This window comes from Clarias gariepinus, chromosome 27, assembly GCF_024256425.1.
Source record: "Clarias gariepinus isolate MV-2021 ecotype Netherlands chromosome 27, CGAR_prim_01v2, whole genome shotgun sequence".
NCBI classification, from domain to species: Eukaryota; Metazoa; Chordata; class Actinopteri; order Siluriformes; family Clariidae; genus Clarias; species Clarias gariepinus.
This window is the reverse complement of record NC_071126.1, coordinates 11689831-11704094: the sequence shown is the minus strand read 5'-3', so window position 1 is coordinate 11704094 and position 14264 is coordinate 11689831. Positions and strand designations below refer to the sequence as shown.

Here is a 14264-nt window from a genome sequence, read left to right as displayed (position 1 = left end):
CATCAACAGCTTTTGTCTGGGAAAATCATATAAAAACACTCTAAAGAATGAGCAACATAATAAGCCAGCTTCTTGTTGTTTTACGAACGAGCCCCACAGTGCTCCTCAGGCTTACTGGACTGAGGGAGCAAGCACAGATGTCAACGCCACAGATACCAGTGGAGCCAGTAGCACCAGTGCAGAACTGCTGTCACAGCACTTAAAATCTTTAAAATGGTCCGATTATAGACATCCGAATAAACTCTGCATGAGTTTAAACTATTCTGTTTTCTACTAATGGCAGTTAGCCAGTTATTTTCACCCTGGGAACAACAAAAACATGATGAGGAAAAGATAAACTAGAATATGGAGTATTGGACTAGTAAAATAAGGGTGCAATAATTCTTCTGAGCTAACAGCAAAAGGCTGCCGTAATACAGAACATGGCACTCATAATTGAGACAATGAATATGGTTTAGTATACTTTAGAGCTGGATCAGCAAGTAGGACACCGATAGACAAAAAGTAAGAGAGTGTTGTGTGTTGTCATGCTTTAAAGAGACTTAAAAAGCCAGCGAAGCGAATCTCCTTTAAACCCCAGTTCTCCAGTACATACACTGTTTACACAGAACTGCTCTTGCATTTGTTTTTGACCCTCACATTTAGAAATGAAAACTGCTGTACACAGTGTGAGCATGTTCTGCCATGTATTATATTCTGAGCATTTTTATCTAAGCATTTTTCCTTATGTCACATGGAACAGAGGCCTTGGGTATTAGCTCATAACTCAGTACGGTGGGACGTGTGTATGTCTGTATCTGGTCAGCAATGTCTCAGAATCATTTGATTAGCTCCAGGTGTGTGTCTTGTAACCTAATTAAATTTCTGGACATGATCCCAGCTGTTTGACTATAGCAATCACAGAAACACAAGGAGCCAATGAGACGAAACCCATTTAACTGCCAACAGATAAGAGATAAACATAATTCTCAAATAACAACCACTTGTTGCCCTCTAAACAAACCAGAGAACCGCAATGAGTCAAAAGTTTCATTCAGTCAGCTAGACTGTACCAGGAATGTATCGTAGGACATGTGGTCTAAATCCAACAGAAAAAACTGTTTTATTACTATCCCTATTTCACCCTCCCTGCTTCTTTCATTTTCTCAGCTCCATATGTGAACTACATCCAGAAGGATCCTGGTGCTCCATGTTCCCTGACTGAAGCTCTAGAGTACCTGCAGGTGGATGTGCTAGCTGATCTCATTGAGAAGGACTCTGTCACAGCAAGCCAAAAGCAGCCACCCAAACACAAACCCCACAACATCACCGTGATTGCTATGGAGGGCTGTCACTCATTTGTTATCTTGGACTGGGCCCGTCCATTGAAGGATGACATGGTGTCAGGTGCTGACTTTTAGCATGACCTAAGAAACACATTTTACCTTTGATTTACATGACTTAACAGCATTGTTGATTCATCTTTAATTTATAAACATGGACGACTCCTTATGAGACCAGGTACACGCCAGAGTCTCTAAGAATACTGGATTCTCTTGTCAGATTTAAATATTTAGTGTCTCTGTGTGGTTTAAATATGTTCCCTCTGACTAGAAGAGATTTGAAGCAACCATGAGACTGCTTGATGTCTAAAACAGATAGCAGTTGTTTTCCTCACCCCGTCCTTTCCCATTCCATACTGTTTTTCTCTTTTTCTCCTTATTTCGGTTTGTGCAACACCAACTCTAAATACATTTACTAATTTTAATATACCTATTAAACTACTTTTAATAAGACTAGCCTTAGTTTTAAACTCAAGTTACGTGTAATGTTAGGAGGAGCTATATTTTGTTGCATGGTTATAAGCACCTCCATCAGCAGTAATGTAATGCATAGCAGGTTTTCCAGAATGTAGCAGCTAAAAATATTTTTCAGTTTATTCATTTGACTGAAAGAAATCCATTCCGTTCTGTGCGTCACTGATGTCTGTCTCTACAGGGTATATGGTGCACAGTGCCTCCTATGATGATGTCCTGAACAACAGATGGTCAGCTAGTCTCTCATCTGGCACCCACCTAGCGATGGAGAACCTCAAGCCAAACTCCAGGTGAACTATTTTTCTTATATAAACACACATATAGCAATGCTGTAGGTTTTTAGTGATTTGTTGGGCATGTTTCCATTAAAGTAAATACAGTGACCAGAGTTGTATATGTAAAAGCTATAACTGGATTGGCAGCATTTTAAAAACCATTGTGGTGTAAGACATGTATCATGTACCATGTGGGTACAATTACAGTTTGGCTGCATCAACTTAGTTGATTACTAAATGAATACGCCTGTGTCGATACAGTGAAGCATTACAAAAGGTAGTGTTGTTATCATAGTGGCATTTTTGATATAATTTGTTCCATATTTTGGGTTATTAACTAGGAAAACTCTTTCTTTTTTAAATACAATGCAAAAGTTTCCGGTCCCTGTTTTTATAAACAACTTTTGTGGATGTTCACTATTTTAACCTAAGTATTCAAGCTCACTCAAATATGACTAAATACTAATTAGGAACAAATGCACATCTGCTCATTTGTGCAATTATTTAATCAGCCAGCCAATCATGTGGCAGCAGTGCAATGTACTGTAGAGTATAAACTAAATAAATGCAGCTAAAGGTCAAGAAATTCAGCTAATGTTAAAGATCAAAAAGGACTATATTAACCATTTCAAATGTTTCAACCATCCAGGTTTACTGGTTTTCTTCACTGCACTGCTTCAATGTAATTGCTGGATAACTGCGTAACTGAGCAGATGCACTGGTGTTCATAGAAGTGGCCGAGACAGAAGAGACCTTTATTGTAGCTTTTCAGCTGTGTGTTTATTTATCCTTGGTATAATGTTGCCTCCTCCTCATTGTGTCGATTCTTGGGGTGACAGTGTTGCTATGCATTACAGAACCTTCCTGCAGTTCATCACTGCTTGTAATCAGTAATAAGCAGTAACAGAACCTCTAGTTTTTGCTGTTTTCAGTACTTTTTTTTTTTTTTTTTACTGGAAAGTAAGTCAATTGTGAGTATGTCATTGGTATCTTAATATCTCTTTTACACTGGAGCATTGAAAATACTTAATGTTTTTCCAAAATATGAGCACTGGCACTCATCAGACTACTACCTCTCGCGCTTGTTTTGCCTATACCATTAAAATCGTATGCCTTTTTTTTTTTTTATTACTATGCTCAGTTATACTCAGCCCTTTATCCACTATTCTCCTGAACGTAGCAAAAATTTTAGCATTATAAGCAGGGAAGTATTTTTAAATACTTGCCGGAGCCACAAACTTCTTCTTCTCTGTTTCATGAATTTTTGAAAGAAGAAAGATCAATGTTTTAATACCTAAAACTGAATGTCCCAGCTCACTAAGTTCTACACATTTTACTTGGGAGCTGGATAGCATGTATAAGTGGAAGCTGGCACTCATGAAGCAATTTAGAATAACTTTTAAGCAGTTAATGAGGAGATAATGTGTTATTTAAGATGACTTAACTTGGTTTTAATGTGGACCACCACTTAATTTGGTTTTGAATGTGGATTTTGGCACGCAGCTGCTATTCCGTCTTCCCTCTTTCCCAATTTTTAGTGGGAGTGAAAGTAGCAGGTAGCTGTCAAATAAATCTAGTCGATAAACTAAACTGAACTGAACTGTCATACGCACAAGCTCTGTGTCTAAGATTTTTATCAGTGTCATATTGAACATCAGCATTGTCGAAGTTTACCGTCAGTTCTTCTACAGTACTAGCAGAAAGAGTTTGTAGAGTTAGTTAAAAGGTTAAAGCTAAATTGACGAAGTACACTGTCAAAACTTCTGGCTTGGAATCTGGCACATAACTGCTCATAACTTCATCTCTACTCATTTCTTTTTTACATTTATAGTGCTGATTTGACTCCCGGCAAATACCTACAGTAATTACTTCCTAAGTCTTCTTAAATTCTGTCTAGCCAGTTTTGCGTGATGCTGTAACAAAATCTGGCTGGACAGACATACAGACTGATAAAATTTACTGACTGTCAGACTGGTTTCTGGTCCTCAAATGTATGAAATGTAAAGATATAGAGATATAATTAAAAGAGAAAGTTCTGTCCAATGTATAGAAAAAACCTGTCTTTTATTTTTATAGATATACTGTACAGTACTTAGGCATTACACCTCCAGGGTCCGGATTCAATTCCCAGCCAGGTTTGGTTACGTGGAGTTTGCATGTTCTCCTCGTGCTTGGTGGGTTTCTTCCGGGGACTTCGGTTTCCTCCCATAGTCCAAAGACATGCAGATTAGGCTAATTGGCGTTCCCAAATTGCCCGGAGTGTGTGACATGTGAGCATGTGAGTGTTTGCCCTGTGATGGATTGGCACTCTGTTCAGGGTGTACCCCGCCCCCTGGGATAGGATCCAGGCCGCTCGTGACCCGGAAAACAGGATAAAGTGGTATAGATGATGAGTGAGTGAAGGCAGCAAACATTTTGATTTGAACACTGTCAGTTCGTGTATTTTAGACATCCTCACTTCAAACTGCTGCAGTTGGAAGAATAAACATAGATATTGGTTTTGGTTCCTTCAATGTATGAAATGTAAAGATATCATCGAAAGATTGAGTTCTGACCAGTTTGCAGATAAAACCTCTCTTTTATTTGTATAGATACTGTAGAAAAAATCAAATGCAAAAAAAAATTATAGATATAAATTAATTGTCTGGCAAAATATCTAAATATAGATAAATATTCTTGATGCTTTTTTCAATAATTAAGATTTGAAGTGTAAATGTCTAAATTTAAATAGAATTTCCTGCATCATTATATAAACAATAGTGACAGCACCTACTGTACATCTCAAGTCATATATGAATGGCTTTAGCTAGACAGGTTCTGACCTCGGTTAGATGCTACTCAAGAGACTGCTACCAATTGCCCAGCACAAACTGAGCCTAAAACAATACAAATAATGATTTTAAGTGTCATGTTTTCTGTTTATGTCCCATATCTTGTACATACTGTAGAACCCCACAAAACAATGTCGGCGTTCACTTTTATAAAGATTATAATTATATTTGTCAGTTTGGTCCCATTTAGCAGGGCAGCTCTACAGAGACTCTTTAAAGGACTAAGAGCTTGGATTCCTAGACAATTTTCAAAAAGACATGCTTATATTGGGGATTTTATCTGTCCACAATACGGCTGTTAATTTGGCAGCCAAGACCCCAGATGCTGGTTTATCATTCTTATATAACTCCCTCTAAAAAGCTTGTTAACATCTTAGAAACATAGATAAAATAAATAATATGCTTTCCCTACATGACACTAAGAAACTAGTGCATGTGTTTGTAACCTCTAGATTGGACTAGCTGGTCTGCTGACTGTAACTGTAACCTTCTGCTTGGTCGAAATCAGCAGCGCAAAAATACCACAATCTTATTCATTCTAAATACAGAGTCTGTTTAAATACATAGTCTTACTCATGACATTTAAAGGTCTGAATGGTTAACATATGCTGTATCTTTTTGAACTCCCTATACAGTATATTACAGCCAAACTTGAACATCACTCAGAAGGGAAAAGCTGGTGATTCTAATTTGATGGAAATCAGATATAAATTAAAATTTATAATAAGTAATGTTCTAGGTAAGACTAAGCGACTTGGTCAGTAACCCTTATATTACATATGTGTGTATACAAAGTCATCCAAGGGTATAAGGGTATGGGTATTATATACCAGGTTATATTATTATAAAGGTTTATATATATATATATATATATATATATATATATATATATATATATATATATATATATATATATATATATATATATATATATATATATATATACAACCCCAAAAAATTATATACACTTAAGAAAAGAGAACTTGTATATATATTTAATACAAAATTAAGTGCTAAACATTATATATTGATATACAGTATATTATAATATTTTTAATATTATATTAATATAATATACATCATACTATTTTTCTTTTCCTAAAGTGTGTATAATTATGTGTGTGTATATATATATATATATATATATATATATATATATATATATCTACGTGTGTGTGTGTGTCATACCCTTACAATACAAAATAAAAATAAAATAAACTTCATGATTTATAGTATATTTTTTATTTTTTAGGCTTTAATGGTAACAACGCGATCAAAACAGAATAATTTTTCTTCGTCTCAGAATGGAAAGAATAAAACATTCATCAATCAGAATGATTGGTGGACAGCATGGAAATAAACAAATACCTCAATAAGCTTGACAGAGAATGAGAGCTGATGTCAACTTATGGCACATCAGGCCTATGATTCCAACATCAAACCTTAGTCTAAACATCATTTTGTTCCGTGCAAATATTTTGCAGTACCCATTCATCTTTCAGTGAGACAGAGAGTCAACACGGTGATAAACTATTTTGATTTGTGCCCTGAAGTGGGTGTTTGTGTTTAAAGTTCATGCATCATGACAGAGGAAAGCAGTCGCACAGTCTTTCAGTCTTTAAATCAGTGCTTCAACCACCATTGGTCTAAAGCTTGACTTACTGTATATAGACAATATATTGCAAGGTTTAAGTCACACCTACTAGCTGGCATTGTAATCTATGCAGTACAGAATGTGTTTAGGCTGAGCAAATGTTCATGATAGATTTCATGATAGTTGACACTATGATGTATGTTACTAATAAGTATATCTATATTATTATAATGCAATGGCCAAAACACCCACTCCTGCCCTCTATTTATCTTTCATGGTGCAAAGGAGACAGCTGTCAGTTCAACTCTTAAGTAATTCAAAAGGAACAAGATTACACGTCTGATTCGTTTCAAACGAGCTAAAGAATACTGGTATTTTATGTTGCAGAATGTGGCTAATATGGAGCATATGGCCCATTCGCTAGATCCTGGCAGCTTCACTAGATTTTATTTTTTTTTACTCTTTTCAGGCTCACTGATCTGTGACTTGTGTCTCTCTTATGAACCCTACAGCTGCACATAAACAAAAACGCACCCGGGTCTTGTCAGAATTCTGGTTTCTGAGTTGGCCATAGAGGTGCCTAGTAGTCATGGTTGCAGTAGATCTGAAAAAATGCTTATGGAACGCCTGGACATTTCTTACAGATGTGGAGCTACCAGATCTGACCTAACACACATCATCCACTCCAAAAGAGTGTGCGTTTATAACATTCCTTCACATTAAGCTCCTTGTGCACACACAAAAAAACAACAAAAATAACAGGTATTCGAGTCTTAAGCTGATCAGCCGACAGCAGCTGGTGACTAATTTGAAAATGTTTACATTTTAAACACAGTCTTCACACGTGTCAGATTGTCGATAGATCACAAGATTGGAATGTAGAAATGAAAAGTGTTTTGCTTGATTTTGTGTGTGTGTGGGAAGGGGGGGGGGGGGTTGGTATGGGTATGTTTTCTTTGCCTGTCGTAGGAAAATTGTGAATGACGAGAACAAATGGCAAATTTCTGTTGACTCACAGCCTAGTGAAATATAAGGTTTTAATATTTTGTGTAATTTTTTATACATACCGTGCCGTCAGATCTTTGAAATGAGTTTTCCACATTTTCCAATGTTTAACACTGGATTTGAATTCTATTTTTCTAATCACTTTGCACACAATACTTCACCATGGCAAAGTAAAAACAGGCATTTGGAGTGTTTTGTTCATTTATTAAAAAAAAATTTTTAAAGAATGAAATATTCTATTTATTAATATATAGACCCTTCCACTCTGGTGCATCCTACTCCTATCAGTGATCCTTGAACTGCTTCTACATATTGATTGGAGTTGGTCTGTATCTAATTGACTTCGTTGGACATAATCAGAAAAGGCACGTACATGTCTATATAAGCTCTCACTGTAGGAGGTATATGTCAGAGTGAAAACATAGCCATGAGGTTGAGAATTATCTGTAGACCTGTGAGATACGATTGTGTCAAGACACAGATCTGGGGAAGGATACAATAAATCAAGCCTTTATGGTACAGTGGCCAGTAAGAAGCCATTTCTCACTAAAAGGCACATGACAGCTTGCTGGGAGTTTGCCAGGAACGCTTCTGAAGGATTCTCAGACTATGAGAAACAAAATCCTCCGGTCTGATGACACAAAGATTAAACTATTTGGAATCAGAAAATCAGGCACCAAACATCATCTTATTAAAACCATCCCTACAGTCAAACGGATGCAGAAACCAAAGCATTGTCCTGAGTTAAAACCTTTTCCAGAGTGCTCAGGATCTTGGACATTTCAAGAAGACAACGACCCGAACCTTACTGCCAAGTAAACACTTTAGGACAACAAGTCCTGGAGAGGCCCATGGAGAGTCTGGACCTGAACACAATAGATCATCTCTGGAAAGACCTGAAGTGCACTGATGCTGCCCATTCTGATTGAGCTTAAACAATTCTGTATGGAAGAAACCTCCAAAAGACTGGTGTGCCAAGCTTGTAGCCACATTCCCAAGCAGACTTGAGGCTGTCATTGATGCCAAACATGCTTTAACCAAGTATTAAGCGATGGGTGTGAATACTTATTTAAATGGAAGATTTCACTTTTTATTTTTTATGAATCAACAAAAAACCCTAAAAACCTGTTTTAACATTGTCATTGTGGAGGATTATAGGTAGAACGAGAAGGAAAAAAAGGATTTTAATGATTATATTATCATTTTAAGATGAGTGTGAAATATTACAAAATATGAAAAAAACTTAAAAGGTTTTTTTTTTTTTAATGTTGTCACTGTGTAGTCTATTATATCCAGACACATGTACAGGTGATGGGACTTTGTGTTACTTTAATTTACAGTTATACTCAGATTTACTGTCTTCCTGCCTCAGGCTGTCTCCCTGTATTTCCCACTTTATTTTGGTCAGAGTTTCCATATAGCCTCTCTAATCTGATCCAGCCGCACAGATATTATGTCATTAAATAAGTCTCGAATAAAAAGAGGCGAAGCGTGAAGGTAGTGACCTTCTGCACGCACACACACACAAAATTTAAGAAAAGGGTTGTCCTTCACTGAATGCTTTTTAAACGTCACTATGTTTTTTTTTCCCCCTTTTTTAATTTTTTTTATGAAATCTTTATTTAATTTAACTTTAATTTGGAAAACAACTGCAAATACATCCTTTAGAAGCTTCAAACTTATATCTGTTTAGCGGCAAAATACACAGAGATGTAGCAATACATGATGCATTCATACAGGGCCAATTGCTACTCTCTGTTGAGTGATTAATAAAGTGAAACTACGGCAAGTAAATAAATGTGTTTGATAAACTTCTGCAGAATATCTAAGAAGAATAAAGGATATTACAGGTCTGTTACCGCCATAGCAGTTTCCCCAGCAGTCATGGACTATCGTATAACAAGGTGCTGTTATCAATTACAGAAATGGAGGTGCTGTTGGCGACAATATAATAAAACAATTCTACCTGCTGCTGCAAAAAAGACTAATTAATCAATAAAAATAAGTACAGTGGAACCTCAGATTACGAGTAACGCGGTTTACGAGTGTTCCGCAAGATGAGCAAAGTAATAATATTAATAAAAAAAACGAGTCGTGGTTTACGATCACCGAGTATCATGTATAACGCATGCGCTTCTTGTTTTGACACCAAGCGTCGCGTCATCACAACTGAGCCAACGGTTTTTCTCTCTCTTGCGCTGCGAGTAATTACCTCCCTTGCTGGGTCTTAGTGCTTGTCTCTTACTGGTATAATCAACATCACACACAAATTCACACACAAATTCACACGCTCTCTTTCTCTCTCGCCTTTACTGTGTGTCAGTGTTTAAGTGTGTGTTATGTGTGTGTGTTTTTCTTTCTCTTGCGCTGCAGAGTGTGTATTATGTGTGTGCGCGCGTGTAATTTGACACCACGCAGGTTCGCACACACTCTCTTGTCGTTAGTGTGTGCCAGTGTTTGAGTGTGTGTGTTATGTGTGTGCACGTGCGTATTTTGACACCATGCTGGTTCACTCTCTCTCTCGCCTTTAATGTGTGTGTGTGTGTGTGTGTCAAACAGAGAGGGGTGCTTCACTCACATGCAACCGGCACAGTGTCAAATTATTATATTTTTACTTTTTTAAGGTGACGTGCAGGTTAATTTGTTTTATTTTTACTTTATATTTTGTGTTAATTATTTTTATGTATTTATTTTTTTGGGCTGTGGAACAAATAATTTTAATTTCCATTATTTCTTATGGGAAAATGTGCTTTGATTTACGTTGTTGAGTGTTTTGGAATACGAGCCCGCTTATGCTCGTAATCTGAGGTTCCACTGTATTATAATATATAATAATTCTATTAAAATATATTATCTTTAGTCATCTGGATTAGTTATTAGGAGTAAATTGTAAAGAAATAATTCTTTAGTACACAGGTGTATCGTTGCTTTGATTCAAAAAACAAATGTTCTTTGTTTTCCTTCAGGTATTACTTCAGAGTCCAAGCAAAGAATATTTTTGGTCTCGGACCGATCAGCGAAACAATAACTTATGTTACAGAATCAGGTCAGTAACCTCTCTAGTTGGGACTAGCTTTGTCTTTAATCTTTATTTTAGTATCAATGTAACCTTTTTTTTTTTTTCAAATGGAAAACATTTATCATTATCGAAATGTCTAAAACAGAATGCTGTCCTTTTTTACAGATGACCCTCTTCTTATCGAGAGACCTCCAGGTACTGTTTTTTCTTTAGGTCTATACAAACATAAAATCCCTATCGTGGTCACTCACATCAATTTAAGTCTCATGTCTCTAACAAGCTCAACACATTATTTCTGTTTTTCTCAGGTGGCGAGCCTATTTGGATTCCTTTCACCTTTCGGTACAACCCTGCCCACAGTTCCTGTAAAGGAAGTCAGTTTGTCAAGCGCACCTGGTACAGGAAGTTTGTGGGTGTGGTCCTGTGCAACTCACTGCGCTACAAGATCTTTATGGGAGAAGGACTTAAGGGTACTATTAATATTTGCTGACATCTTTGCTGAAACAGAGCCAATTTACCTTGGTGTACACCATATAAAATATCAATTATAAGTGCTATCACTTCCACAACCAGATTATTGGCATCAGAGTGGCTTAGTGGTTAGCATTGTCAGGTTTACAATAACATTTACATTTTGTGTTTGATTCCCATCCTGGGGTCTGTGTGCTTAAAGTTTGCATGTTTTTCTGTGCTTGGTGGTTTTCCTCCAGGTACTCTAGTTTCCTCTCACAGCCCAAAGACATGTAGATTAGGCTAATTGGCGTTCCGAAATTGCCCTTAGTGTGTGAATGCGTGTGTGAATGTTGACTGGAGGTATGTCTACCACGGTCGTAAAAATGGGAATAAATATAATGGTCACCATTGGCCTTTATGGTCTCTACTTGGACTACAAAGGTTTCTAGATGTATGGATGGAAACAGATTATTGGTCTTAATGGACTAAATAATCTGTTGTCAAACACTCTCATAAAGAGACTGATGTGGCGGAAAACAGATTCTTAGTTTGACATCCCTGGTCAGGATCAGCCTGTACCATTCATGTTTCTATCATTTTTATCAGATTGAATCCTATTCAGTTTAGGATGAATAAGACCTATTCTTTTTTCTACATTTTTAGAAACGTTCTACAGTATTGCTGATTCTTTTGGAAATGGAGAAGACCACTGTCAGTTTGTAGACTCACATTTGGATGGAAGAACAGGACCACAAACCCTTTCCTTCTACCTACCCCAAGCTCAAGGTACAAATCCAGGCAAAATACAGTGCTTTTTGTTCTGGCATTAGCGCTTACTTGCTTACTCATGAGCACTAATCATACAACCTTTTCTACATTTCAGGTTACTATCGATCGTATAGACAAGAGCCCGTAGGTTTTGGGCCCATTGGCAGGCGTACAGCTCATCAGTTTGTGGGCTGGTATGAGTGCGGGGTCCCAATCCCTGGAAAATGGTAACAAAGGACATTCTGAATGCCAGTTATCTCTGGCGGCTACAATTCATCCTCCTACAATCTCTCTGTTTGCCAAGTCCATAAATGAACTATTGCCAACCACAGCAAGTACAGCCTAAACTAACATACTGTTTCTGTCAGTGAGGATATAATACTTAAAATAACATTTTCTCTTTAACTGTTGCATTATTAAGCACTTTTAAAAAGCAGTCTGTATATGAGGAAATACAAGCATGTTTGCTCAGTTTATTAACATCAGCAGGAACATTTTATCCTGAACAACTGCCAGTGAAAATGGCTTTGATGGCTTCTTATTACTGCTGGTGATCCTAAGTTGATACAAATCACAAGCCTTAAAATTGCAATGACCTATACAATAATGATGTAACAAATTGTCCATGAACATATTTTTTGTAATTTTTTAAATAACTTTGTACTCGTGTTTTCTATCCTCTTACCTTGAATGGCAGTTGGCTTGGAAATATTGCCCATATTAGGGCAGATAAAAAAGGTAATTTTATTTGCTCAGGAAAGGTCGAATACTGAATAAAGATATTATGTACATCAATAATGTTTTTTTTTTTTTTTAAATAATGTTACCATTTTAATATGTGAGAAAAATAAGGGGAGGTTTCATTGATCTGAAAATTACCAACCTTACGGATGGGTGTTTTTTTACTCATAACAGAAAAAGGTCATTTGAACAGGTGAGAGAATAATACATAGGTTGGCCATTAGCACAAGGAATTCTCTACGGTCTGGTAATATTATGAATTTATAATAGAGTTATCATCTTTATTACTTTGTAAAATTCATCATGCAAGTCACTTACTTCCCTTGTTGACACCCATTCTAAGAACAAAAGTTAATGGTTCATTTATTTAAGATTAAAATTGATTCATAATTTCCAACACTGTCAAATACGTTTCCTATTATTCATGGACAATATTTCTACACTTCCAGAAACAACAATTTTTTTATATTTATTGCCATGCAGTCATGTAGTTTTGGAGCATATTTGTTTGTTCTTCATAATACTTTGTGGAAAATATTATCTCAAGGACCAGAAGTTCTTTATCACAAAAGTCTAACATGTTTGTGTTTCACTTGGCATTTAGGGGGAAAAATGTGTTGGTCAGTTCATACAAAGGGGAAATCCAAAGTGAACTAGCTCAATCATCTCTCCTTTGGACAGGCATTACTTTCCGTTGATCTTGGTGACAGTAATTGTTTTGTTTTAAGGATGGACCCTAGCAAAGTAGAGCACATTTTGCACTCATTTCAGCTCCTGAATAAAGACGTGCTCCAGCGGTAATCTGTTTTGTATCCTCCTTTGTTTAAAATGGTTGTCTGGAACCATATTTCCATTATCAAGCACAGCATGTTTCGGAACAGGGTGTTACATAATAATACATGTTCTACCAATCAATCTACGTTGATGAAAAAGTCCTGGAGACAATCACTTTAACCTTTGGTTATGAATAAAACAATCACAATTTAATATACTGTAAGAGTGTTTAATTGTGCAACATGTGCCTGTAGTTGGGTTTACACATACTTTTCTACCCTCTATACAATGGCAATGTCAGGGCCTGTAGTCTTGTATTGTATGGCACACATACTTACACACTCATTTACACACTACAGGCAATTTAGCCTACTCAGCATGTCTTTGGACTGTGGGAAGAAAATGGAGTACTCAGATAATACTCACCAAGCACAAGGAGAACATGCAAACTCCATGCACATGGACTCGAGTCCGAAATCGTACCTGGAACCTGGAGGTGCAAGGCGACAGTGCTAACCACTAAGCCACCGTGCCACCCCCATAAAAATCATAATAATATTAATATGTTAAAAACATTATTTCATAAAATAATAATAATAATAATAATAATGTTAAAAACATGATAAAGTGGTTGGTTTTCTCAATTTAATGTAATTGGCAGGCAAAGAATAACATTCCTCCTCACCCCTGTGTGTGACTTGGGTGAGTCCAACTCATCATCCTTATGTGGCAGTAACTGCTGGCATGAGCAATAGCAACTGCATACAGTATGAAGAGAGGAAAAAAACAAGAACAGCTAAGAACAACAAACTGATACATGTGTAGTAGCCTTGGTCTCAAAATAATAATAATAATAATAATAATAATAATAAATCTTCTGGTGCCGGGTGGGTAAATGATTTCAAGCCCCCCAGGATTAAGCCCAAAGGTATGCTCTTGGGTCTATAAATATTTAAATTAAAAACAATGTTTATTGTTCAAAATGTAACAAAATTCTAATATAATCCT

General features: G+C 36.5%; 1 protein-coding gene across 1 annotated transcript in view; it reads left to right on the top strand.

The window, feature by feature from the left end:
• fndc1 (fibronectin type III domain containing 1) overlaps positions 1–13469 on the top strand; it is a 45716-nt gene extending 32247 nt beyond the window's left edge. The window contains exons 17-23 of the mRNA XM_053488439.1: positions 1150–1386; positions 1978–2086; positions 10468–10547; positions 10686–10715; positions 10829–10990; positions 11637–11759; positions 11857–13469. Of these exons, the coding sequence (XP_053344414.1) occupies positions 1150–1386; positions 1978–2086; positions 10468–10547; positions 10686–10715; positions 10829–10990; positions 11637–11759; positions 11857–11972 (857 nt within the window). The 3' untranslated portion in view covers positions 11973–13469. The remainder of the gene's footprint in view (positions 1–1149; positions 1387–1977; positions 2087–10467; positions 10548–10685; positions 10716–10828; positions 10991–11636; positions 11760–11856) is intronic.
• Positions 13470–14264: the final 795 nt, after the last annotated feature.